The sequence below is a fragment of the Schistocerca americana genome, chromosome X (assembly GCF_021461395.2).
Source record: "Schistocerca americana isolate TAMUIC-IGC-003095 chromosome X, iqSchAmer2.1, whole genome shotgun sequence".
NCBI classification, from domain to species: Eukaryota; Metazoa; Arthropoda; class Insecta; order Orthoptera; family Acrididae; genus Schistocerca; species Schistocerca americana.
Genome location: NC_060130.1, coordinates 280108890 through 280135510, shown reverse-complemented (window position 1 = coordinate 280135510; position 26621 = coordinate 280108890). Strand labels below are relative to the sequence as shown.

The following is a 26621-nucleotide window of genomic DNA, read 5'->3' as shown; positions in this document are numbered from 1 at the left end:
CCACAGACAAAATACACAGTAACAGTGGATTAAAAATCCTCATCTATGCCCGAGGCCAGTTTCGTACCCACGACCTCCACTTCTAGAGACAGCGAGACTCCTCCGAGACTACGCAGGCTGCAGGACGACATTGTTTGTTGAGAAAATATTAACTGCCTTGCTCATTTTGCTACAGGTGTACCTTACCTGCGTCTCAATTTATGCAGCAACGCGTCGCTATTTTATCATGGCTCTGACGCATGATGCGGAACATCGTCTATAACATATAGTATTGTACTGTACTTTTCTGAGATGTACTTGCTAGCATTTGCTACACCTACAGTTGATACAAGTCGTCACGGATTTAATTTGTCAAATATATGATTCTTTAAGAGAGTACTTTTGCACAGTATTAACAGTGTAATTCTTAAACTCGGAACACTGGAGTTGTTTAACATGGAGGGTCCAACGAATCGACAGTGATCTTATTCGATCAGGTATCCTAAAATCCGCTCGAAATGAAGTTGAAAAAACAAAGAGTCGAACTCAAAATCGGGATATCCCACCGTCTCCCGGATAATACTGTAACCATTTTAGACCCTGAATTAGCACGTATGAGAGATTGATGATGCACGTCGTTGTGTGAACATTTCAGGAGAAACCCTTGTTTAGTTTCCGCTCCCAGCCCGGGCACTGTACTGGGAGCCGTTCACGATGTCTAACAACTGTGTCAAATATTGCTATACGAGGTAATACTGGTCAAAAACAGAAGAAAAGTTCATATAACTGTGTTTCCAGAAACCAATACCTGTTGATATGTGCACCGTTTTGCTTGTTACGAATAATGTATAGTAATTACAGATGATGTAGGATTCATAGGAGATGACAAAGTAAATTACCACTACACGCACGTGTCGGCAGATGCAAATCCTCGAGCAGCCATGGAGGTCAGGCATCAGAATCGCCTCAGTATCAACGTACGGGCAGAAATTTTAGGTGAGTGGCTCGGCGGGCCATACGTTTTACCAAACAGGCTAACAGGTAATGTGAATCACCGATGTCTGCGCGATGAATTACCAGGGGTACCACAGAACTTTACGCTTGCAGAAAGACAGTGACTGTGAAGGCGATTAGAGTTCTTGTTTGTGTTGTATCGCGTCATTGCATAAAACATAAAATACTTGAAAATATGTAAATAATAAAATCAATTATTCAGTAAATATGGGCACCTTTCCTCTAGTAAAACCAGTCTCGAACTGAGGAATGCCGTTTTAATACAGCCGAAACGTTGGTATTATAATTTATATATTTTAAAGTACTTTATATTTCATGCAATGATGCGGTACAACACGCAGAAGAATTTTAATCACCTTAACATTGGCTGCGGAAGCTTACGTACGACGGCGGGGGCCGGCCGCGGTGGTCTAGCGGTTCTAGGCGCTCAGTCCGGACCCGCGGGACTGCTACGGTCGCAGCTTGGAATCCTGCCTCGGGCATGGATGTGCGTGATGTCCTTAGGTTAGTTAGGTTTAAGTAGTTCTAAGTTCTGGGGGACTGATGACCTCAGATGTTAAGTCTCATAGTGCTCAGAGCCATTTGAACCATTTTGAACCGAATAGAACCAGGCGTGTTTGAAAGAGTGCGTGATTAATTGCGAAGAACGGCAAAAGGCTGTGTCGAGATGCGTGGTAACCACATGCACCACACCCACTAGCGTCTACGCTTAGGTAACAGGCAGATCAGAATGAGAGGACAAATTGACCCATAGCTCATCACCCACTTGTTTTCAGACATACAGTATCACTATAGGAACTTTTCTTCTAGTTTTGACTGATACTACCTCCTGTTAGAGCATCTGACACATTTTTTAAACAACCTATATGGCTGTGTTCTCCATACACTGTCTCTACCACAAAGCTATAGCTACAGCCATGAGGCTAGACTCTAAGAAGGATCATTAAGGTTTAACGACCCCTCAACCTCGAAGAAAACGATATATTGACACGTAGTCAGCACGGATTCAGAAAATATCGTTCTTGCAAAACACAACTACCTCCTTATACTCATGAAGTAATGAGTGCTATCGATAGGGGATGTCAAATTGATTCCATATTTTTAGATTTCCAGAAGGCTTTCGACACCGTTCCTCACAAACGACTTCTAACCAAACTGCGTGCCTATGGAATATCGCCTCAGTTGTGCGACTGGATTCGTGACTTCCTGTCAGAAAGGTCACAGTTCGTAGTAATAGACGGAAAGTCATCGAGTAAAACAGAAATAATATCCGGCGTTCCCCCAGGAAGTGTTATAGGCCCTCTATTGTTCCTGATCTATATTAACGACATAGGAGACAGTCTCAGTAGCCGTCTTAGATTATTTGCAGATGATGCTGTCATTTACCGTCTTTTAAGGTCATCGGATGACCAAAACGAATTGCTAAATGATTTAGATATGATATCTGTTTGGTGCGAAAAGTGGCAGTGACCCTTAATAAAGAAAAGTGTGAAGTTATTCACATGAGTACTAAAAGAAATCCGCTAAATTTCGATCACGCGATAAGTCACACAAATCTGAAGGTGCAACAGGTCTCCTAAAGAGACTGCTTACACCACGCTTGTCCGCCAGATTCTGGAGTATTGCTGTGCGGTGTGGGATCCGCATCAGATGGGACTGACGGATGACATCGAAAAAGTACAAAGAAGGGCAGCTCGTTTTGTATAATCGCGAAGTATGGGAGATAGTGCCACAGACATGATACGTGGATTGGTGTGGCAATCATTAAAACAAAGGCGTTTTTCGTTGCGACGGGATCTTCTCATGAAATTTCAATCACCAGTTTCCTCCTTCGATTGCGAAAACGTTCTGTTGGTACCCACCTACATAGGGAGAAATGATGATCACGATAAACTAAGAGAAATCAGGGCTCGCACAGAAACATTTAAGTGCTCGTTTTTCCCGCGCGCCGTTCGAGAGTGGAACGGTAGAGAGACAACTTGAAGGTGGTTCATTGAACCCTCTGCCAGCACTTTATTGTGAATAGCAGAGTAATCACGCAGATGGAGATGTAGACGATATCAGTAGAGATGAAGCAAAATCTCCTGTTTCTCATGGATGCGATGGAAATTGTCTGCGCCATTTCAAAATAATCTTCTACATTTCCACCTACATCTGTATACATACTCCGCAAGCCACCGTACGGTTCGTGGTGGCTGTTAACTTGTGCCACTACTAGTCATTTCGTTTCCTGTTCCATTCACAAATAGAGCGAGGGAAAAATGTCTTTCTATATGCCTCCATACAATCCGTAATTTATCTTATCTTATGATCGTGGTCCTTATTCGAAAGGTAGTTTGGCGGCAGTAGAATCATTCTACAAATCCGCGTCAAATTCCTATTCTCTATATTTTCTTAATAGCATTCTTTGAAAAGAACGTCGTCTTCCCTCCATGAATTCCCATTTCAGTTCCCGAAGCATCTTTGTAATACTTGCGTGTTGGTCGAACCTACCGGTAACGTCTCCTACTTGCTTCGATGCTTTCCTTTGATCCGACCTGGTGCGTATCCCAAACACTCGAGCATTACTCGAGAACGGGTTGCACTAATGTTCAATACGCCGTCTCCGTAACTAATGACCCACATTTTCCTAAAGTTCTCGCAATACAACGATGTCTGTCATTCGCCATCCCTGCTAAAATCCTTACATGCTCGTTCCATTTCATATCGCTTCGCAGCGTTACGCCTAAATATTTAATTGTTGTGACTGAGTCAAGCAGCAGCCTGCTAATGCTCTATTGGACATTACAGGATTTGTTTTTACTGCTCATCTGCATTAACTTACACTTTCCTACATTGAGACCTAGTTGCTACTCGTCACACCAACTAGAAATTTTGTCTAAGTCATCTTGTATCTTCCTACAGTCACTCAATGGCGTCACCTTCCCATACACTACAGCATCAACGAGAACAATCGCATACTGCTGCTCACCCTGTACATCAGACCATTTACGTACCGGTATGTAGATAATAAGAGCACCCACCAGGATAGCCGAGAGCGCTAACGCGTTGCTTCCTGGACTCGGGTAGGCGCGCCGGCCCCGGATCGAATCCGACCGGCGAATCAACGACGACGGCCGGTGTGCCCGCCAGCCTGGATGTGGTTTTTAGGCGGTTTTCCACATCCTCCTAGGTGAATACTGAGCTGGTCCCCACATCCCGCCTCAGTTACACGCACACCGCTGGGGTACACTAATTCCGTCCCGGGGGGTAACGGTTGGCGGCAGGAAGGGCATCTGGCCACCCGTTAAAAAAAATTAACCATGCCAAATCCGTCCTTAACCCTGCCAACCATTCACACAATGCGGGATAAAGGCAGCAGCAAAAGTAAGTATATAGATAATAAGAGCGGTCCTATCATACTTCCCTGGTGCACCCCTGACGATACCATTGTCTTTGATGAACACTCGCTGTCGAAGAAAACGTACTAGGTTCTTTTACTTAAGAAGTCTACGAGCCACTGACATATCTCCGAATCTATTCAGAATGCTCGTAGGTTCGTTAACAGTCTGCAGTGGGATACTTTTCAGAAATCTATAATTCCAATCCCAAAGAAAGCAGGTGTTGACAGATGTGAAAATTACCGAACTATCAGTTTAATAAGTCACAGCTGCAAAATACTAACGCGAATTCTTTACAGACGAATGGAAAAACTGGTAGAAGCCGACCTCGGCGAAGATCAGTTTGGATTCCGCAGAAATGTTGGAACACGTGAGGCAATACTGATCCTACGACTATCATAGAAAATAGATTAAGGAAAGGCAAACCTACATTTCTAGCATTTGTAGACTTAGAGAAAGCTTTTGACAATGTTGACTGGAATACTCTCTTTCAAATTCTAAAGGTGGCAGGGGTAAAATGCAGGGAGCGAAAGGCTATTTACAATTTGTACAGAAACCAGATGGCAGTTATAAGAGTCGAGGGGAATGAAAGGAAAGCAGCGGTTGGGAAGGGAGTGAGACAGGGTTGTAGCTTCTCCCCGATGTTATTCAATCTGTATATTGAGCAAGCAGTGAAGGAAACAAAAGAAAAATTCGGAGTAGGTATTAAAATCCATGGAGAAGAAATGAAAACTTTGAGGTTCATTGTAATTCTATCAGAGACAGCAAACGACTTGGAAGGGCAGTTGAACGGAATGGACAGTGTCTTGAAAGGAGGATATAAGATGAACATCAACAAAAGCAAAACGAGGATAATGGAATGTAGTCGAATTAAGTCGGGTGATGTTGAGGGAATTATATCAGGAAATGAGACACTTAAAGTAGTAGAGGAGTTTTGCTATTTAGGGAGCAAAACAACTGATGATGGTCGAAGTAGAGAGGATATAAAATGTTGACTGCCAATGGCAAGGAAAGCGTATCTGAAGAAGAGAAATTTGGTAACATCGAGTATAGATTTAAGCGGCAGAAAGTCGTTTCTGAAAGTATTTGTATGGAGTGTAGCCATGTATGGAGATGAAACGTGGACGATAAATAGTTTGGACAAAAAGAGAATAGAAGCTTTCGAAATGTGGTGCTACAGAAGAATGCTGAAGATTAGATGGGTAGATCATATAACTAATGAGGAGGTATTGAATAGAATTGGGGAGAAGAGGAGTTTGTGGCACAACTTGACAAGAAGAAGGGACTGGTTGGTAGGACATGTTCTGAGGCATCAATGGATCACCAATTTAGTATTGGAGGGCAGCGTGGAGGGTAAAAATCGTAGAGGGAGACCAAGAGATGAATACACTAAGCAGATTCGGAAGGATGTAGGTTGCAGTAGTTACTGGGAGATGAAGAAGCTTGCGCAGGATAGAGTAGCATGGAGAGCTGCATCAAACCAGTCTCAGGACTGAAGACAACAACAACAATATGAATATGGAATCCGCCTGTGCCTTTCATCCATTGTTCGCGACGGAACAGTCCGGTGGGCGAAGAACGGCGGAAATTTTTACTTAAATCATTTGTGGAATTTAGTTAGTGAGTTGTGGACAAAAAGACACTGCTCATCCTTAGCGTGAGTCCAGTAGCTTAATTTTTACACCACCTGGTTCAGTTGACAGGCTTAAGACGGAAGACACGAACTAAAGCAGGAGGCACCGCGTGTCTCTCCGCAACAGGAAATTCCGACAGCGCACGTTTCTGTGATCCAGTCTAAAATCAGAGAATCTCGGAGTGTTGTTCCTACACACTGTAACTGGCCACGACGTTGCGTGGCACGTAGGACGACAAACGATAGCGCTCCAGCGACCCGCGGGGCAAGATCGATCAGTAGCAGCACCGTCATCCACGCGTTGAGAAGCTAACGTTTTTGCGACGCCGGCGGCTTCTGTGAGCGGCGGCCTATTAAACGATGAGTGGCTGTTTGTTTGTCGCATAAAAGGAGTCCCTCTTAACGCAGCACGCAGCGTGTACGACAAGCCCAAAAAATCTGTGCCCGCCACAATTCGGGACGGATTACGTCAGAAAAAGATTAGAAAATTTCAAAATAGGAAGTTAATACTCTCGTGCTTATCCCAATTTAAATTACGGATCAAACGCGGTCCCGGTAAAAAGAAGATGCGAGCATTTCAGGTATTTAATCGTAAAAGCTTCTGGAAACGGTCGTCTTCTTAAAAGAAAGGATAATGAAATTTTACGGAGACTGGATGTCAGAACTGCGTTCAGCAGTCAATCAGTTCTGAGGAGGTTGGTTTTGTGCAGCAACGTTAACAGAAGACGATATCTCTTGTGACTACGTACAATGGCTCTACATGCAGATCTGTGCCGCCTGACTTGCAATAACACGTGAAAAATAAAAAAAATAATTTTTTGTGAGTCTATTACACTCTGCCTAAAACTATGGACATCTTAAGGACACTTGCCGTTAGAAAAGATACTCTAAAGTATTACAGTATTACAGTTTATCCGAACTGAAATTAAAAATTAGTCATTTTGCTGTTATATCATCACACTCGTCTGTATACATATATTCTTTTAATTTTACAGCTAATTAGACTACGTGTTACCCGAGTAACTTCGTGTTACGCCAGATTTCCTACAAGGAAGACAGAAAGGAATATTAAGAGCTTAGCGTCCCGTAGACTCGAGGTGATTAGAAATAGGGCATTAACTCAGCTGGATAAGGATGGGAGAAGTCTCAACCGTGGCACTATCGAAGTGACCATTTTGACATTCGGAGGTAGGATTTATAAAAACCACGGGAGAACATATGTAGAATGATCAGAGAGAGATATTAAACTCACTTCTTCAGAAATATGCAGTATCTTAAGAAGTGCAACACTTCATTCAGTGATCTCACATATGAAAAATGTTACAACCTTGCTAACATTTTCTAGTGCTTATCTAGGAACTTCGATTTTACATCGGGGAGGTGCTTTAATTCGCAAGAATACCAGATGATCACCCATGGTGAAGTGAAATATTTGTTTTTAACAAGAAGAAATTTTACTCCCGTCCACTCTTCACAGACAGCAAAATTATTGAGTTGTTGCTGGTGTAGCGAACAGATGAACTAAAATATGTTGGTTTAATATCCTTGAACCGCGTAAGATAGACGACATTTTATATAATTCGTCTTGAAGCAACTGCTACACAAACAAACAAACTAACTAACAAATGCATCGTTCAAACATACTGACTACCTAGTGTTACATATGATTCCGTGATCGTGTTGCTTAAGTCGATTGAATCTGTAAGTAATTTAGATATATGTTTATCACTTTCATCGATGGGCTCAAAATATCACAGTACTTTTACATTAGTACAGAATTATCTTTCGAGCTTACGCCTGTGTCCTCTAGTATTTGTACATACATGAAGCCTAACTTGTTGGGGAAATAGTAGGCGTAAGCCAAACAATAGAATTAACGCGTAGAAATGAGACATCTGTCTGGTGAAAGAGTCAGCATTTGTTTGCATTTGAGCTCCCGAACACAATGTAACATAAGTTTTTGTAGAAGTGGAAATGTGCGTGGTTGAGAAGCTGAGATTGATGGCTATGCGACAAACACAGAGTGGAAAATTTCGTTACCCGTCATTCATTATGCGTGAATGTCACATGAGAGATGATTGCGTTACATGCACTTTGATTTCGTTCATTTCTTCTAAAGCAGTGTAGTCTCGTTTCGTAAGCACGTACATCCTTAACTGTATAAAATAGTACCTTATTCATTTGTAAAGTTGTTTCTTTTAGCGTAACCCGTAGTTTTTCTGTGACAACAGTTCTTAGGTAATTCCAGAATTCCATTGATAACACGCGTCCCTTAATTTGTCCTTGTGATACATATTTCGTTTTGTAGAGCAGTGTGCGAAGTTCTCTGATGGTATGCTCCCGTCAGCTACCTTATTACATTCACTCACTTAGAGCATTAGTTAGTCTTTATCTAGCGGCCAGTTTGGAAATTTAGAAACCTTATGAAGCTAACTGTTGAGTAACAGCTCAGAACACACTGGAAGCCTTTAAACCGATTCCTTTCCTTAGAATGTGTCGAAATGCTTTTGACTAGTTCTTTGGCAATATTTTCACTTTACGTACACAAACGAGTGAAATCATATAGTTTCTGGTAAGATGACTTTAAGTACCTACTGAATCCATTATCAGTAAGATAATACGACAATACATAGTTAGAGGGGAACAATACGGACAGAAGAGACCAAATATATAGGTAATGGATGTGACAAAAGCTGCTTCTTGTAAGTATTTGCAGCCATTGCAATTCTGAATACTGTCATGGACTTACTTTAGCTCTTCATAACGTAATTTGGAATCAATAGGGTAGGAGAAATCAATTTACGACAAATTAAGGACCATACGATCGCATTCTCGAAATAAGTTCAACACAGTATAGCAAGAACAGTGTTTTATGTCCCTGATTTCATGTGATACAAAGTACGCTACGAATTCCAGTTTCATTTCTACGTACTAGTACGTGCATACTAGAGCCACTACCCAACACCTTTGGGCAAAAATTCATAGGATTTTCACAATAGTTTATATTTCGCGACCGATCGGAGCTTACTTTCCGAATAGTCTTCCTATATGCCCAAAGTCCTATAGAGCAGAGATGACAACCACAATATTGCTAAGCGTTTTGGGAAAACCTTGATGAAGGACGAAAACAATGGAAAAATGGGACGGGGGGGGGGGGGGGGGGGGGAATCATCTTACAACCACCCAGATTAATTTTTTTCTGTGGCTTCGCTAAATCTCTCCAGATAAATGCCGAAATTATTGCTTGGAAAGGTCATGGTAATTGCTTCCCTCCTGCTCTTGGTGAGTTTTGTGTTAAGTGTCTAGTTACTACGACGTCGACAAAACTATGACTTTCCTTTGTCTTTATTCTGAGGACAAATTAAACTACGTGTGCCAACTGCGAGGAAAAGAGACACTAAAATTTCTTCTAATCATTATATCGGAGAAACTTTGGTTTCTACGCAACACGAGTTTTCTTTACGTATACGAAATTATTAATTTTTTTTCTTTATAGTTGAGTGGTTGCTAAGGAAGACCTTGTTAACAAAATCCCTCCACAAATAATATATTTCAGTCAGCTACATTAAATTTCTTTAAAGAAGTCATTTTTCTGAAAGACGCTGTTAAAAAAAAAAGAAACTTTATTCTATTTGCGATTAGATAATATCGCCCCTCTGGGTATGATCAAGCAGAATCACAAAAACATTACATTACATGTTTCCATTCGTCTGCATACCACGATCCGCACCACAATATGGGAAGATCAGCATGTAACGGCTCCCCATTTTCCTCCGTGTGACGGAATATCGTGGAATCACATATGTCAGATTCTTTATTCGCTGTTTGTGCTCATACTGTGGCTAAACTGGCAAATAGCCGGCCTGCGGCTGTTTAGTTTTGGAAAGTCGCATCTCTGATTGTACGATATTGTGCTATTCGATGGGAATATAAGACACCATTACAAGTTCTTACTTCCACACTGCTGTATGGCGCCTGATATGATATCAAATGAAGGATATTTTTATGTTATTTTGCTTGACGTTTTCAAACGGAGAGAACTTAGTTAATCCCCATTGAAACAGTGGGTTAGTTTAAATGGTTCAAATGGCTCTGAGCACTATGGGACTCAACTGCTGAGGTCATTAGTCCCCTAGAGCTTAGAACTAGTTAAACCTAACTAACCTAAGGACATCACAAACATCCATGCCCGAGGCAGGATTCGAACCTGCGACCGTAGCGGTCTTGCGGTTCCAGACTGCAGCGCCTTTAACCGCACGGCCACTTCGGCCGGCTGGTTAGTTTAAAATAAAAAACAACATCACACAGGAAATATTTTTCTTCAAGGATTAGTATGATTTACGTATCAGTTTTAATGATAGCTTATCGTTTCAACTTTTGTCATTCTACAATCTCATTCATTTTAGAATCGTGACTGACACAACAGACCTCTTTTTTTGCATCAGTATCTTCACAAAAGCATATTTGCCCACCCAAGCTAAGTGTAACAGACTTCTTCCTTGCCTCTCTATGTTAAGTGAATATATTTGACTAAAGGAACAAAGAAGATCTTTATTGTTGTCTTTAGAATTCCTTCTCACTGAAATAATTTCTGAGCATGCAATTTATTTCCCTAAGTTTGAATCTAGAGAAATCTGTACGATCCCTCTGTTTCACAACTTCATTCTTATTCATAATACTTGGCTTGTTTACATAATGAACTCAGCCGGCGGCAGGGAAACAGTCCTATTCGTCGGGCTAAGAGCTTGTCAATTTGGCGAAGACCGACAACTCGGCACGCTGGTGGTAAAAAAACACCTTAAGATTCCGAGGAAGCCTTACTGCAGGGGCTACGCGACCTGACGAAGCGTGACAATCTCCACGCCAAGTCCTTCAATCGATGCCTGTTGCCTTCTTTCTTTCCTCATACAAAGCGCTCTCTGATTATTTAACCTACACCGTTGACACAGGTACATTATTTGAAAAATGAGAATTTGATTTGTTTTTTTTTCAGTTATTTGGATAAGTACAGATCTCTATTTTGACTGAATAACTACTGCGTTCGACAGAACAGTACAAAAATTTGCTTATGCAAATATGGAATACAATACCCAAAAAAAAGTACTCTTCCAGTGGTTTACCAACACTGCGCGTTTTGATAGCACTTTTGGCAAAGCAGCGCTGATCAAGCGTGACTTTGGGTGCCAACAAAGTAATTCTCGCCATGTGTGACAATCGTCGAACTTTATATGGAATTAAGATCTTCTGGATTTGTGTTTATTAAATAAGTTAATAAAGTACTAAGAAATTGACCATTTCAGAAAATTTTCTCCAATTTGTCATCCCTAAAGGTAAAGTTAGCTAACTGACAGAAACAACGGTGAGAATATTGCCCTGTTACAATGGAGAAAATACTCTAACTTTCATATTTGCTTTCGGAAGTGTTTGATATATGTTGCGTGCTACGCTATGGGAACTCATTAACTATCAACCGTATTCCAAACCACTTTTACTTCTTTCTGCCATGAGGTGTATACAGATTTTTTGAGGTCGTTTATCTACAAACTCCATTTGAGTTCCGAAAATGTTCTAATTAGTTTAAACACAGTCTTACAACGTGAAGACTCAGATCTATCGTACAAAGGATGTGAGTGGTCCCCAAGTTCCTCTCGTGTCTCTTGTGGAACAGTGTGTACCGTACGCTCTGCTGAACATGGGAGAGCGCAGGGCATACATCCTTTCTCTTTCCAACACTTTTCCCCAGAAGTTAAGCGGCTTTGACTCCGCTGCGCAGATATTTAATTTGACGTACTTGAGACCGTTTGCTTTCTTATAGTCTGCTGAGGAATGTAAGACCTTTTTTTAATGTCTGGTGTATAAGAATGCAGTTTTAGTATAACATTTAGACATCTGTTAAATGGTTTAGGATTTGTTACAGATGACGAGTTGCAGTCGTACGTATGTCATCTGCTGGTTTCTTGGCATCCGTGCGAGGAGTTTGTCGTTACCCTAGCTAACTACTTCGAATAATTAAGAAAATAGAGCGTGATAAAATCAACAGCGACTGATACAAATTGCAGCAGTGACAGGATGAAGTAAGAGACCCAGTTAACGTCAGGATCTGCTATCATGTATTTTGTCGTTTTTCGTTATAACTATCATCGTCTCATCTTCTAATTCGCAGAAGAATTACATTTTAAGCTCCGTGACGAATGTAACTTCTGTGTCATTCCGGCTGATGATGTGGATAGCTACCTGTGCTGTCTTCGTAACCACCAAGGAAAGAGAAAAATGGAAAGAAGCTTAGAGATTAAATACTTGTCGAAGCTGAAGTTTCTGGAGACGGACAAACTGGAGAAAAAAGGGCCACGATATTATTTGAAGTGTTCCGCCATTCACGTGGACGAAAAGATAAGTCAAGATGCCTGAATCAGGATAAATCCGACATCTCCCTAGAACAATATATATTAGACGCTACTCCAACTCTGTTACAGACAAAGAATATCTTCGCTTTTGTTGGCGAGTACATGGGAGCGGACAGAAAGGAAATGAAATAGAACACTGTACAGAGATACTTCGGAGCAATTAAACATTTGATGCGGGATGTTTTGCAGGCTTATTTGTTGAAATACGTCCGTGTCCAGTCATACAATACGTCATGGAAACTGCTTTGGGTCTTTGTCAACCGCAAAGCGAATCGATTTCCAGGAGCGGACTGCTCTTATTTATTGCTGGAATAAGACGCGCGAATTATGCAACTAGGTTACAAACGTAGCGAGCAAAATGATGTTCTCGTTTCACCGCAGGTACCCTCTCACACGTGCGCAGGGGGTGTACACACTGACCTTTTCCAAAACTACCCTGGATCAAGATAAATCATACGGTCTATGTAGAACGATGGAAATCCGTTGTTTTTCATCAAAAGACGATGTATAATTTTTGAGTTTTTTTCGCAGTTACCTCTGAGCTCGTCCTTTTCTGGATGAAGGACTGTTATTAGCAGAACTTTATGCCTTCACTGCAGGAACCATAGCGGAGAGGTCGAAAACGTAGTCTGTCGCCTTGTAGAACTATATTGTAACCGAGAGCTATACATCACCATGTATCCTCCCATCTGAGCAAAAATCTGGAGATGAAAATGTCTTTCACTACCAAGTACGGGATCTAGTACCTCCAGACACGGTGCTACTGCTGTAAGGAAATTTACACACATTGGTGGCGGATGTGCTGGAGTTTAATGTTTACGTTATAAAATGATTACATTATCAAATAAATTATTGTGAACATTGCACCAGAGAAATGTGTTTTATGTACGTAGACAACAAGGACACAAATCCGTTAGAGCGTCTTATTGACCACGCTGGAGAACGGTTCGCTGGTTTGCAGTGTAACCCGACAACATTTCCGCTGGAACCTTGATTTTATCTGCTTTCTTGTTTCACCTTGTCTCTCAGACAAATGTCTAAGGAGAACCTTGGCGCATCACCTCTGCAAATAACGTATACCATCTTTGCAATAGGGCACCCATTACGCAGTTCACCATAATTGAATTGTGTACTGTAATGATTGTTTCTCTCGGATATAACACTTCGCTGAAGCTCTCATGTAATAAACCATACTGCCAATACGAGGTTAAATAACACAATAATTCCATTTAATGACATTGTGGTTGTCAGCTAGTGACTCTTCAATTTAGAGATTCCGCAAAAAATGCATTACAAAATCGAAAAGAACTCTTAAGGAATTTCAATTATTGGATGGCTTTGCAGCCTGTGCGATCGAAAAACATTACGTGCTTCAAATAACATTACCATGACGAAATTAAAAACATTCTGCGACACCTTCTACCAAATTGAGTGAAGGATGTGACTTGTTTCTATTTTAGACACACCTTTATTTGATGTCTCAGACATTTAGAGTAGACAATGTCATTTTTTGAAAGAGACGCATTTTAAAAGACGAAAGTACTAGAATGTGGCTGGATTCCTTTGCTTTGAACCCCTAGAATTGTTGGTTGTGAGAGCAATTTCAGGCCCATTTTGCCGTTCATCTGTTTCGAAATTCAGTCTGCAACAATTATCGTCAGATCGTATGTTCTGTTAGATTAGAAATGACGTATGTCATTAACCTTCCCAAATTTTCTCTGTCTGGCAAAAAGTCATGAGAAAAGTGGTGTTCTATTAAATGCAGAAAGTGAACATAGTACAGTGTAGCTTTCAACTTCCGTGACTCTCATATACGCTTTATTTTTCACAGATTCCGTAGATTTAGCTGTCGTAGCACTGTCAAGTGTTCTCAGACTAAACGTCAACTGAAATATTTACCTAAAACCCCAGCTTAGAAACATTGGTAACCGAACTTGTTAGGTGAACGTAATTAACCCTTTTGTTAATTTCCAACACATTAGGATCAGTTTCATTGAAACCCCAACTTCATAATTTTAACATGTAGCACCTTATTACTTTTTTGAATTACCGCTGTACCCGTTACGCACCATGAGGGAGTCGTTGATAAGAATTTAATTCCATGTTGTCAGTTTTGGATATCAATCCGTAATACATCCATAAAGTTTAGGGTTCATTATATACAGATTTTCGTCGAAATCTAAAGACTCTGAAGTACTGTCCGATTCCTACATTGCTTCTCTTCTTCACGTGTGATTACGTGGACAAAATGTTTTAGTGTAAATTCGAGAAAAAAAACAATATAAACCACCTCTGCACTTACATTTTTACTTCTGTCTTTGTTCAGGAACAGGATAAAGTAAGAATTCATTTGAATCCAGGAGTGTTTTCTCTTTACATGGACAAAATTATTTTCGAGTAAATTCGAAAAATAAAATTCCGGTATAAGCAAACTCTATACCTCCATTTTTAATTCTGTCTCTATTCAGGAGCAGGATAAAATAAGAATTCACTTATATCCAGGAGTGTCCTTTTCTTTTCACGTTTCTGTTTCTGTCATAAAGTTATGTAAGAACAGATGCTTCCAGTCCCATGCAGGTTGGCTGTATTGCTGTATGAATATCTTATAAATACGGCGTTGTGACACGAGGTTAAGTTATGATTTTGAATAATGTATATCCCATTCTTCGGAAACAAGTTAATCTACATTTGACGGAATATGTACACCACATCCGTGGTTTACTTTCCCACAGGTCGAGAGGCCAAACGTGAGATTTCGTCTTGTTTAGAGCAACTGACGACATGTCATGAATTACTTGTTTCCTCTGTGTTGAGGTGGACTCAACATGTTGCATCACGGCGTAGGACAAGTGCCAGATCAATACGCTTACAGAGCCAATACACGCTTAGCGTAGCGATGAAAGCTAGCAATCAGCCATGAGGAAACGCTCTTGCTAATTCATAGCCGCAGCGATTTAAAATAGATGCTAAATCGACTTTCAGTTATGGAAGTACACTACGGAGTTTACCCTGGCTATTGCTTAATGTTCCCGGACAGCTCGTTATCGGCCGTAAATGAGAACGTGGGAAAGGCCACAGTGAGTTTCTATTGACACGACTCCACAACAGGAGTGCCTGAGCCAGAGAAACAACGCTCTGAGACTTATCCACTAGCACTGTGCAGTGTATCTCTTAGAAATACATCTAGACTTCCTGAGTGCCGTTCGGGTTTCTAGCGGAATAACGTGGAATGGTAATATTTATGATGTACTGGTATGTCAGATATTAGTCCTTGATATCTTCACTGTTTCCGAAGTGATGTTTCTCTTGACTATCATAGCTCTGTACATACTTCTTTGCATTCATTAGTGCTGCTAGGGGAGATGGACTCGCAACTCGAATTCCGCGATGTGTAACACCAAAAGTTTGTGCATCAGCACAAATCTTAATTAAGAAGGGTAGGCCACAGTATTAAACACAGCTGCTATTCAGCTGTAGGTCGAAATCCCATTACTTATTCATTATACCAGCACCTTCTGCACAGCGTTCGTCATTGACTTTATCTCTAACGTAAGCGTGCAAGATGACGCAGCGATTAAGGAATTGTACTTGTCCTTATTACCGAGAGAGGTGGCGCACTGGTCAGCAGATTGGATACCCATCCGAGAGGACGACGGTTCAACTCCGCACCCTGCCATCCATATTTAGGTTTTTCGCGATTTTTCTAAATCAAACCATTGAAATGCCGGTATGATTCCTTCGAAATGGCACGGTCAATTACCTTCACCATCCTTGAAACATTCCCATCTTGTGTTCCGTCTCTAAAGACCTAGTTCAAATGGTTCAAATGGCTCTGAGCACTATGGGACTCAACATCTTAAGTCATAAGTCCCCTAGAACTTAGAACTACTTAAACCTAACTAACCTAAGGACATCACAGACACCCATGCCCGAGGCAGGATTCGAACCTGCGACCGTAGCAGTCCCGCGGTTCCGGACTGCAGCGACAGAACCGCACGGCCACCGCGGCCGGCAAAGACCTAGTTGTCGACGAGAAGTTAAACCCTAACATTCTTTCCTTTATTTTGTATTTAGTAGGAGGGGAGTTCGAATTCCTTTCAGGACTCTACATTCTGTTTAAATTTTCGTTAATTAATTTCTGATTGATGCCGCGGTGGTTCATCCAGCCAGTCGCGCACCGACTCCTCCCGTCACACTTTTACACCTGAAAAAGTGTTCCGACTCAAATGAGGCTATTAAAGTTATATTATTCCTTGTCAGTCGTTAACCAATTACACAAAGGCACCACTGCAAGCATCTTTTATCAACAATATATACCTCCTAATCTCAAGACAGAATAACGAGTTATCTGGAACAGGTCCTTGTACACTGACGAATACTGCTCGGTCTCTCCACGGTCCAGTACGATCTGTGTGTTTGGCTAGTACTCGGAAGCCACAAGTTCCATTTTCGCTAGCGCCAGTGGAAAGAATAGAAGGGGCTCTACCCAGTCTCCTGAGGACAACCGAGGAGCTACTTGAAAGAGATGTAGCGCCTCTGTTTTCGAAAGCCGACCTCAATGGGTGGGAGAGCTGTGTGTTGACTGCACGTCCCCCAATACTGCTGTATAATAACGCTTTAGGAAGAGCATGAAAAAGTGATTAAACGACGAGCCAACTTCTTGCAGATCTATCCGTCGTGGAGTTTAGTGGAGTTCACATAGGGCACTAATCTCAGAAAAAAGTGTGAGTATATGTGCCTAGGGAGCTATGAAAGCTTTTGTGAGGTGAGGTTGAAGGTGAACAGTAGACAAACTGTTCTACGCCTCTTTAAATCTGCCTGACCTTGCTCGAGGATCTCCTATCAATTTTTTAAAATCTGTTACTCAACTATCGGCTGTATATGTCACGCTCTCAAATTTTTTGTTAATTATATTTCTCATATGTAACTACAGAAGAAGGTCATACATCTAAAGTTCTAGATCGGATACACATATCCAGCTTTTACCTCTGTTAGCAAGAAGGTTACTGTTTGTGGGCGAGGAATACACATGCCGCTGCTGAACATTATTCTTTGTGGCAGGATAAAGTAAACGTAGTGCTTAGTACGGACCGTGGAAATGACGCCCATATAAGCACAGTAATGTATAACACAACACGTTGCCATCAAGATGTAACTAGTCTCCCCGTTATTCCAAACAGTAGTCCTTGCTCGAAATGTTTATCAGTCTTAATGTTCATCTGCTCAAATAAGGGTGTATCAAGAACGGTAATCAACGCATTAGGGAGGTTTTTTTCGTTTGCTGTGGGTTCCTGTACGCAAATGATCTTAAGGAACGTACATCATAATTACGAAGAACGTTATTCATGGGTGCTTTTCGATACGTAAGGGTATTTGATGACAATTGGAAATCTGGTGTGCGATAGTAACTGTAGTCGATAGCTTTCGATCCATTCGAAGGAAGGGCTGTTGGATCATATCGTCTCCTGAGAAGCTAAATCAGAGTGAGTGGACAAGAGTTTTTGTCCGCATATTCCAAAAATAAACCTAGTATCTCTTCCCACGCTTCGTTTGATATTATTATCGTCCGATCGTGTTGAAAGATGCAGTCGCCATCCCCCGAATTGCTCTTCAACAGTGGGAAGCACGAAGGTGCTTGAAACATCAATGTAGGCATGTTCTGTAATAGCGCCACGGAAAACAACAAGGAGTGCAAGCCCCCTCCATGAAAAACACGACCACACAATAATACCACCGCCTCCGAATTTTACTGTTGGCACTACACGCGCTGGCAGATGACGTTCACCGGGCATTCGCCATACCCACGCACTGCCATCGGATCGCTACATTGTGTACCGTGATTTGTCACTCCAAACAACGTTTTTACACTGATCAGTCGCGCAATGTTTACGCTCTTTACACCAAGCGAGGAGTCGTTTGGCATTTACCGGCGTGATGTGTGGCTTATAAGCAGCCGCTCGACCATGAAATCCATGTTTTCTCGCCTCCCGCCTAAATGACATAGTACTTGCAGTGGATCCTGATGCAGTTTGGAATTCCTGTGTGATGGTCTGGATAGATGTCTGCCTATTACATATTACGACTCTCTTCAATTGTCGGCGGTCTCTGTCATTCAACAGAGTAGGCCGGCCTGTAAGCTTTTGTGCTGTACGTGTCCCTTCACATTTCCACTTCACTATCACATCGGAAACAGTGGACCTAGGGATATTTAGGAGTGTGGAAATCTCGCGTACGGACGTATGACGCAAGTGACACCCGATCACCTGACGAGGTTCTAAGTCCGTGTGGTCCGTGGAGCGTCCCGTTCTGCTCTCTCACGATGTCTAATGACTACCGAGGCCGCTGATATGGAGTACCTGGCAGTAGGTGACAGCACAATGCACCTGATATGAAAAACGTATGTTTTTGGGGGTGTCCGGATGCTTCTAATCACATAGTGTATTTTATTCTATCACTTATGTTTCATTCTTCTTCTTGGATGTTCTAGTTCTTTCACAGTTTCTATTATTCCTAGTCGGATTTCATTCCAATTTCCCATACCTCTATGTGAAACTTTTTAGCGAATTCGTTTCTGTTGTCTGTCAGAAATTTTGTGTCTATTCAATTGAAGTTTTTAATTTTGGGGTTTGGTCCATAGGTCGAAATTTGGCTTTGATTTCTGTTAAAAAGTGTTCCGAATCTATCCCTAGTCCTTTTCTGACCCGTATGTTCATGATTTATCTACGTTTTTGTTTGGTTAGTGCCAAATGATCCAGTTTATATGAACCTAAATGCGTATTAAGAGAAACCAGATCGTCTTTCTCCTTAACAATTTTCTGGAAAAGGTTGACACTGTCTGCAGGAGTTGATGAGTCTTTCTCCATTCTTATTGGTGCGTTTGTGTTCATGAAAACTTCCTGCTATTGTTTTGCATTTCTCTTCTGTGCCGCTCTGTCCACTAAAGTCTCCTACGAGTAGTTCTATGTGGTGCTTTGGTATTTTGATATCTCATTTTCTAGTGTTTTCAAAATTATTTGACTTTTCTGGATTTTTTCTGTTGTCATTGTTGTTAGGGGCATGTGCATTTATGATGGTATAGTCCTTGTTTGCTGATTTAAACGAGAAAAGTGATATTTGCTCCAATGGGGACACAAAATTTGTTACGGATTCTGTTAGATTCCGTGTGACCATAAAAGCTGTTCCAAGCATAGTGAATTTCTGTTTGTTCTTTATGTCTGGCTTTCCTTTATAAATTTTGCAGTCTTCTGATTCAAATGCTTTCTCATCACCGTGTCTTGTTTCTTGAAGTCTAGTATCAGTATGTTATTTTTTAAGTTTCCCAGTCTTTAGTGGAATGTTGATGTTCAATGCTCCTAGCAGATGTTTTTTTCTCAGGCCGTATGCGAAAATTTCTAGGAAGCTACGGCTCTTCCGTACATGATGTTTTACGCTCTTCAGAATCCGATGGCGTAGTTGAATCACTATTTCCAGTGATGAAGGATTGTTACCCCCTGGACTACTTTTCCGTTCAGTGTTTACCATCATGTCTTGGTTGAAAGTAAATTAGGAAGGGGTGTTAACCTCTTCGTGGGATGCTACATCTCTGACCGACTCCCCAGATGGACCTTAACAGGCCACCCTATATGGGAACAGACGCCTTTCGCAGCCGACCACTTTGGTAACAGTCGCAACTGATGTTTGCTGCTTCGATCAACATGCAGAGAGACGGTGATGACGTAGCCGCTTCTTGCAAGTCAGACGTGACTTGGGTTATTGTTCTACTTAGTGAGTTGTCTCTTCCGCTAGATCCGCCATATTGAGGTCCATCCACTCCACTCCGCCTTTACTGCCGTTGAGGTATCACTGTGATGGGAAAGTGACTCATCCGCCTTCTTTGCCGTTGAGATTAATATCTTCATCCGCCTCAGAAGCCGTTGAACCTCTTCACCTCATCTCCCACGTTGCTGGCTAATTGGCTTCCTCTCTCCTCTTACCAAGCGACCAGCTATTAGAAACAGACTGTCCCGCTTTGTTGGTGTGGATCATTGAGTAATGAACACCCCGCCACATCAAGGCTCAGTCCTTGGGCTGGTTCTTTAAGTATAACATAAAATTCATGCAAAATTCCAAGCACTTTGCCCCATAGCTTACATTCAAAATTTATTCTTGAGACGACTTTTGTAGGGTTTATAGAAATAAGTGTATAAAATATGATAATTCTAGCCTTCATAGATTCTGAGAAGGTACATAAACTTTAAAAAAATATAATTTTCAGAAAATGCAGTTTAAAGTTCAACCTAATGTTTTTTCTTTATATCATCTCTTCAGAAGGTCCCAGATTTGTATTGATGGTCCCCTTTCCCTTCAAGACTTCTCTTCTGGTTTCTTATTTTCTGCCTTCTTTGCTTTACCACGTCTTCAACTGACTTTTCAGTAGCAGAGAGGCGCTGTAAATCTATTTTTCTCAAGTGCCTGTAGTAAAATTTCGTATCCTAAAGCCCATTCTCCCCCATACCTTGATCCTCCCTACTTTCCCATTATTAAACACAAGAAGTGCATCATAAGTTGCAATTCTATCAACTGTAGGAGATGAAAATGTGGCTTTAGAGGCTCTTTTCTACGCAGATGGTTTGTTGTTGTTTGTAAGATACGAAACAGAGTCACAGATGACCTGTAACATCAAAGATTATATATCACAGCCTTCTAGATGAATCCCTTTCAAGTTCGTTTAAAAATAATCCACGGAATCGTTGTTCATCGAGGTCATATTGACGTGTTGCTTCAAAGAGCGGGAGTGGCAGGAAGATGGCGTCAAAAATTTAGTTATTTTTCAAGCACTTCGGATGCGATTTTATCATTGAAACTCTGGGAAATAATTTTCGACGGGTTCTACTAAGAAATAAACGATAAATTGAAAATTGTTATTTTTTTGTCAATTTCATGAACGTCCCCGCTTAACACGTAAACACTGATGAGCCAAAACATTATGACCTCCTGCTTAACAGGTCGTTTGTCCGTTTTTGGAACGAAATACATCACTGATTCTGCGTATCGGGGATCCGGCAGTTTGTTGGTAGGTTTGTGGAGGTATGTGGCATTAGATTTCTTGTTCAAATGTTCAAATGTGTGTGAAATCTTATGGGACTTAACTGATAAGGTCATCAGTCCCTAAGCTTACACACTACTTAACCTAAATTATCCTAAGGACAATCACACACACCCATGCCCGAGGGAGGACTCGAACCTCCGCCGAGACCAGCCGCACAGTCCAGGACTGCAGTGGCCAAGACCGCTCGGCTAATCCCGCGCGGTCATTAGATGTCAACTCACAGGTTATATAATCCGCGTAAGTAATTGGCCGCTGATTTGCGCACGCGGTGATGGCACCCGATAGAGACCTAGATGGGTTCCTTAGGAATTACATCGGGCGAATTTGGTCACTGAGACATCAACGTAAGTTCACTATAATGCTCCTCAAACCGCTGTAGCACGGTTATGGCTTTGGGACAAGGACAGTTATACTGCCGAAGGATGAAATCGCCGTCGGGAAAGACATCAATCATGAAAGAATGCAGGTGTTTCGCAGTTGTCAGAGTGTCTTCGATTACTACCACTGGTCCCATGCAACCGCAGGAGAATGTCTTCGATAGCATCATACTGCTCTCACCAGCCTGCATCCGTGGAGCACTGAACGTTTCAAGACGCCGTTCACTTCGATGACGGCGTTTATGGACCAGCGATCCAGTGTAGCAAAATTGTGATTCACCCGAAGAGCCGACACGTCTCCATTGATCGACAGCCGTATCCCGATGGTGCCGCAACTGACGATGTTGCTGGGTCAACATGTGAACAAATGGCTCTGAGCACTATGGGACTTAACTTCTGAGGTCATCAGTCCCCTAGAACTTAGAACTACTTAAACCTAACTAACCTAAGGACATCACACACATCCATGCCCGAGGTAGGATTCGAACCTGCGACCGTAGTGGTCGTGCGGTTCCGGACTGTAGCGGCTAGAACCGCTCGGCCACCCCAGCCGTCCAGCATGTGAACACGTAGGGGTGGTCCGCTGCGGAGCTCCTTGTTTAACAATGTACGATGAACGGTGTGCGTGCACCAAGCCTTGTGTTCTTCTGGCAGAGGTGCCGCGGATCACTATCTATCCAGATTTGCAGAGAAGACAAGCCACCGAATACCACGTTCTGTGAAGAGTCGTGGACGTCCAACTATTTAGCGCCTAGTGGTGGTTTTATTGCCCTTCTAGCTCTTTCCGTAGATGCTCACGACAGTAGCTCGTGAACATTCGACCTGCTTCGTCGTTTTCGAGATACTCGTTCACGGGCTCTGCGTAATAATAATCTGCCCTTTGTCAGAGTCACTTATCTCAATGGATTTTCCCATTTGTAGCCCATGTCTTCACTAGGGTGATGGCCCGTCCGTGTCGTGTCTGCTCCGGTTACATACTTTTGTTACCGAGTCACGTGCCCCCAACGCCACCAGGCGGCGTCCAACGTCGCTGTGGCTATGTTCATAATGTTTTGGCTCGTCACGCAAATCCACCTCATGATGGAGTTTTAAACCTCTGATATGCGTTGTGGACATAAATAGAAATTGGTAAGAGTAAACATGTTGTTTCCTTCGATGTTTCCAAATGGATCGATTCGTTATTCGTCGCAAGTGTATGACGATCGGTGGTAGCGAGTGTTAGCCTGAGGTTGTGTGTCGTGTTGCAGGACCAAGTGGAAGAGGCAGACGGCGGTGGGCCTGGAGCTGCTGGCGGAAGCGGGCAACTACGCGGCGTTCCAGCGGCTGTACGGCGCGCCCGCCGCTTACGGCTGCTGGCCGTACGGCACTGCGGGGGCGGGGCCGGCCGCGCCGGTGCCGGCCGTGGTGTCGCCCGACCTGTACTACCGGCAGGCCGCTGCCGCCGCCGCCGCCGTCTCCACGCTGCAGAAGCCGCTGCCCTACCGCCTGTACCCCGCCGCCGGGCTCGGCCTCACGCTTCCCGGCCCGGGGCCCTCGCACCTCGGCTCGGCGTCCGCCTCGCTGTCGTCGCTGTCCAGCTACTACCAGCAGCAGCAGCAGCAGCAGCAGCCACAGGCGGCGCGCTCGCCGTCGCCGCCGCCGCCCCCGCCGCCCCCGCAGGCCGTGGTGTCGGCTGAGGAGGCGTCCGCGCTGAGCCCGCACGCGCTGCCGCCGCGCAGCCCCGCCGTCTCGGACCCCGACGTGGGCGCCGCTTCGGACCTGCACGCCTGAGCGGCCGCCGCCTTCCTATCGACACCGCCCACGCAGCGGCCGTCCACACACCAGCCTAGTGCTATATTTTTTGAGATGACGCGATCAAACTGAAAATGCGACACTACTTAGTAAGGTGGACTGAGTTCGATATTCGTTATCCCGTTAAGTGGAAGCACACGACGTTATTCAGATTCACAGGAACGTACTCGGACTTACGTTTCGGTATTTAAACAGGACAGGTTGCTACGAAATAGACTACTAAAACACTACCTCGTCTTTGTGACACGATACTTTTATTTGGTGGCTAAAGAAACTTTCTCTTACTATCGAAGATAGACGAACTCGACAATTTCTTATTTCATTCCCGTCTATTTCTTGTCTTTCCTTTTCGTAAGTTCCCGCGACAACTTCGTCGGTATTCCGCCCGCGTAGTTTTCACCTTGCATTAGATAATGTCCTCCTTGACAAAGCAATTTTTCTCTGTGTAATTCAACGACAGACACTCATATCCCCACATATTACAGCCTATACATTTCGAAATTATATCCTCTTTCTCAGAAAACCACTTAAAAATTTTAGTAATAGTCTTTGCCCTTCTTTCATTTTTTAAAGGATTTAACGTCTAACCGAGCGATATTATTTTTCGTGATGAATGAGTCCGCTGCAGTTGTCCTCAATAAATAATTAATCTGAATAAAATCGTTCACGCGACCCGAGTTTCAGGATGTAAATCCAGTCTTCAGGCGCTTAAAAAAAACCCTAAGAAAACTAAGAGAGATTCGTCGTAAAATTAATGAACGTTAAAAGGGCCCGAACAGACGTGAACATCAGGCCATAGCTCGATTGCGTACGAGAAAGTCGTACCAGTCATGTAAAAAATCTAGCAAATTTATCAAGTAGCGTAATACAGCAAATTTATCAAGTAGCGTGCGAGTTCCAGTGCGGGTGAGGCATGAAAAGGTTCTCTGAGGCAACCAGTACCACGCTGGGTAAACGGGGCCTAACCGAAAGAACGACGAATGTAACAGCAAATAAGCGCACATTGCCAGCCTAATGTGACCTATGAACCAACAGCGAACGACTGGGCTTAAGAAATTAAAATGATGGCATAAAAGCCGTAAAATGCCAATTTGTGAACCTCACAAGTAGCTTACCGCATAAATGCCCAGCAAGTCGCATGTCGTGGAACCTCAGCAAGATTGGTCAATAAACTTCCGTGCGAACCGGAATGAGGCACCCGAGTAAACATATTCGTCAAGGTGGCCGCCACCGGAACTAAACCTAGGACGCGAGGTATCACCGAAAAAATCTTCGCTAACAACACGGCCGCACACTCATATTTCCTCCCAAACGCCACATATCTACTCGTTCGCAATTGGTTCGTGGGCTGTGTTAGACTAGCAACGTGTGCTTATTTGCTGTTACATTCATGGTATTATTAGTTAGGCCCCGTTTATTCCATGTGGATGACTCAGAGAATCTTTTCATGCTCCACCCGCACGGGTTCCCGCATGCTACTCACAAATTTGATGGATTTTGTACACAGCTGGTACGACTTTCTCGTATGCAATCGAGATACGACCTGATGATCACATTTGTGGCACCTTACTTTTCCTTTTTTTTTTTTCCGCGAAGCGTCAGAAGATGTGATTTATACTCTGAAGCCCGGGCCGTGTCTAAGGCTGTATTCAAGTAAAGGATTTATCAAGTAAAACTTGGTGGGTTTATTCATCATGAAAAACTTCATCGATAGTTGTGCAAAGAGTCTGTTATGAAAGCAGTATCATTTGATCACATTTCTTACGATTTCCAAAATTCTATTTTTCTGTGCAATATTTCTACGAAACATCTAATCGTTTAATCCACCTACTGCAAACAGTTGACAACTCTATCGTCTGCAATACCTGTAGAAGATGTCTCAGATCAGTTATGCAAATATTGTGGGCAGTAATGGAATTCTCAGCTCAACTATAAACACGGAACAGGCCTCAAACAATAGCACCATCAGTTCCCCCTGAATCCTAGCGAGATCATTTCCTCTGGATGTATCCAACTGTCCAATAACATTTGCAGCGTAAAGGATCAACCACCCTGGAGAATTATTTTGTCAAATCGACAGACTTTGGCTTAAATTTCGCCTCTTCCCTGAGGTTTTCCTCAAAACTTAAGGCAACTGGCCGAAGTTTTATATTGCAGTTACCGTCTTTTCATTAAATAATAACGTCCGAAAATGTGGTTTATGTCATTTAACTTATCGTGGCCCAACATGATAGCAAACCTTATGGGCGTAACTACTATACTCAGAGTTTTCGGAACGTCTGTTCTCTGGTGATGAAAGAGTAACCTGACCATGCCGCATCAAGTGTGCGTTCCGTCAGTCCTGCGTACTTTGTTTAATTCAAAAATTAAATTGGTATCTTGCTGTGAAGAAAACTCTGGGTTCCTCACAAAGGATTTTTAACATTTTACTGACGAATATGTCAGTAAACCAGGGATTGTGGTTAATTTTTAAAATAAACGAGCTGAGTGAGACTTCATCGTGGTAAAACGTTATTACATTCTGAATGTTACAAAAAAGTTTACTCTCCTCAGCAGAACTACCATCTTTAATGCTTCCTGTCATTATTGGCTTTCCTACAGCAGAATTCTACAATTCACTTTTTTAATTTGCCTTAATGTGTCACAGAGTGAAGGGTGTGTCAGGGCAGTTCCTCGACATTTGAACTTTTCATTTCTTCGAGAGTAAGTATTATTTTTGGTGTTCCAAACACGTCGCTGAACTTAGAATATTTACTTCATACAAACAGCACCGTTAACAAAGAAGAGGTATCTATGTACAAGTTGGAAGCTGTGATCCTGGGTTAGGAATCACTGTTATCATTAAACACGAATATAACACATTTTACAATAAAAATCACACCAATATACTTCCGTGAATCTATAAGATGCAAGGGGAATACATGGAAGCGTATAAACGAAATGCGTGTTGCTCTA

General features: G+C 42.5%; 1 protein-coding gene across 1 annotated transcript in view; it reads left to right on the top strand.

Moving 5' to 3' along the window:
- The window catches only part of LOC124555963 (homeobox protein B-H1-like), a 180843-nt gene extending 157198 nt beyond the window's left edge, over positions 1-23645 (top strand). Inside the window, exon 3 of the mRNA XM_047130010.1 lies at positions 23123-23645. Within this exon, the coding sequence (XP_046985966.1) occupies positions 23123-23645 (523 nt within the window). The remainder of the gene's footprint in view (positions 1-23122) is intronic.
- The last annotated feature ends 2976 nt before the right edge of the window (positions 23646-26621 follow it).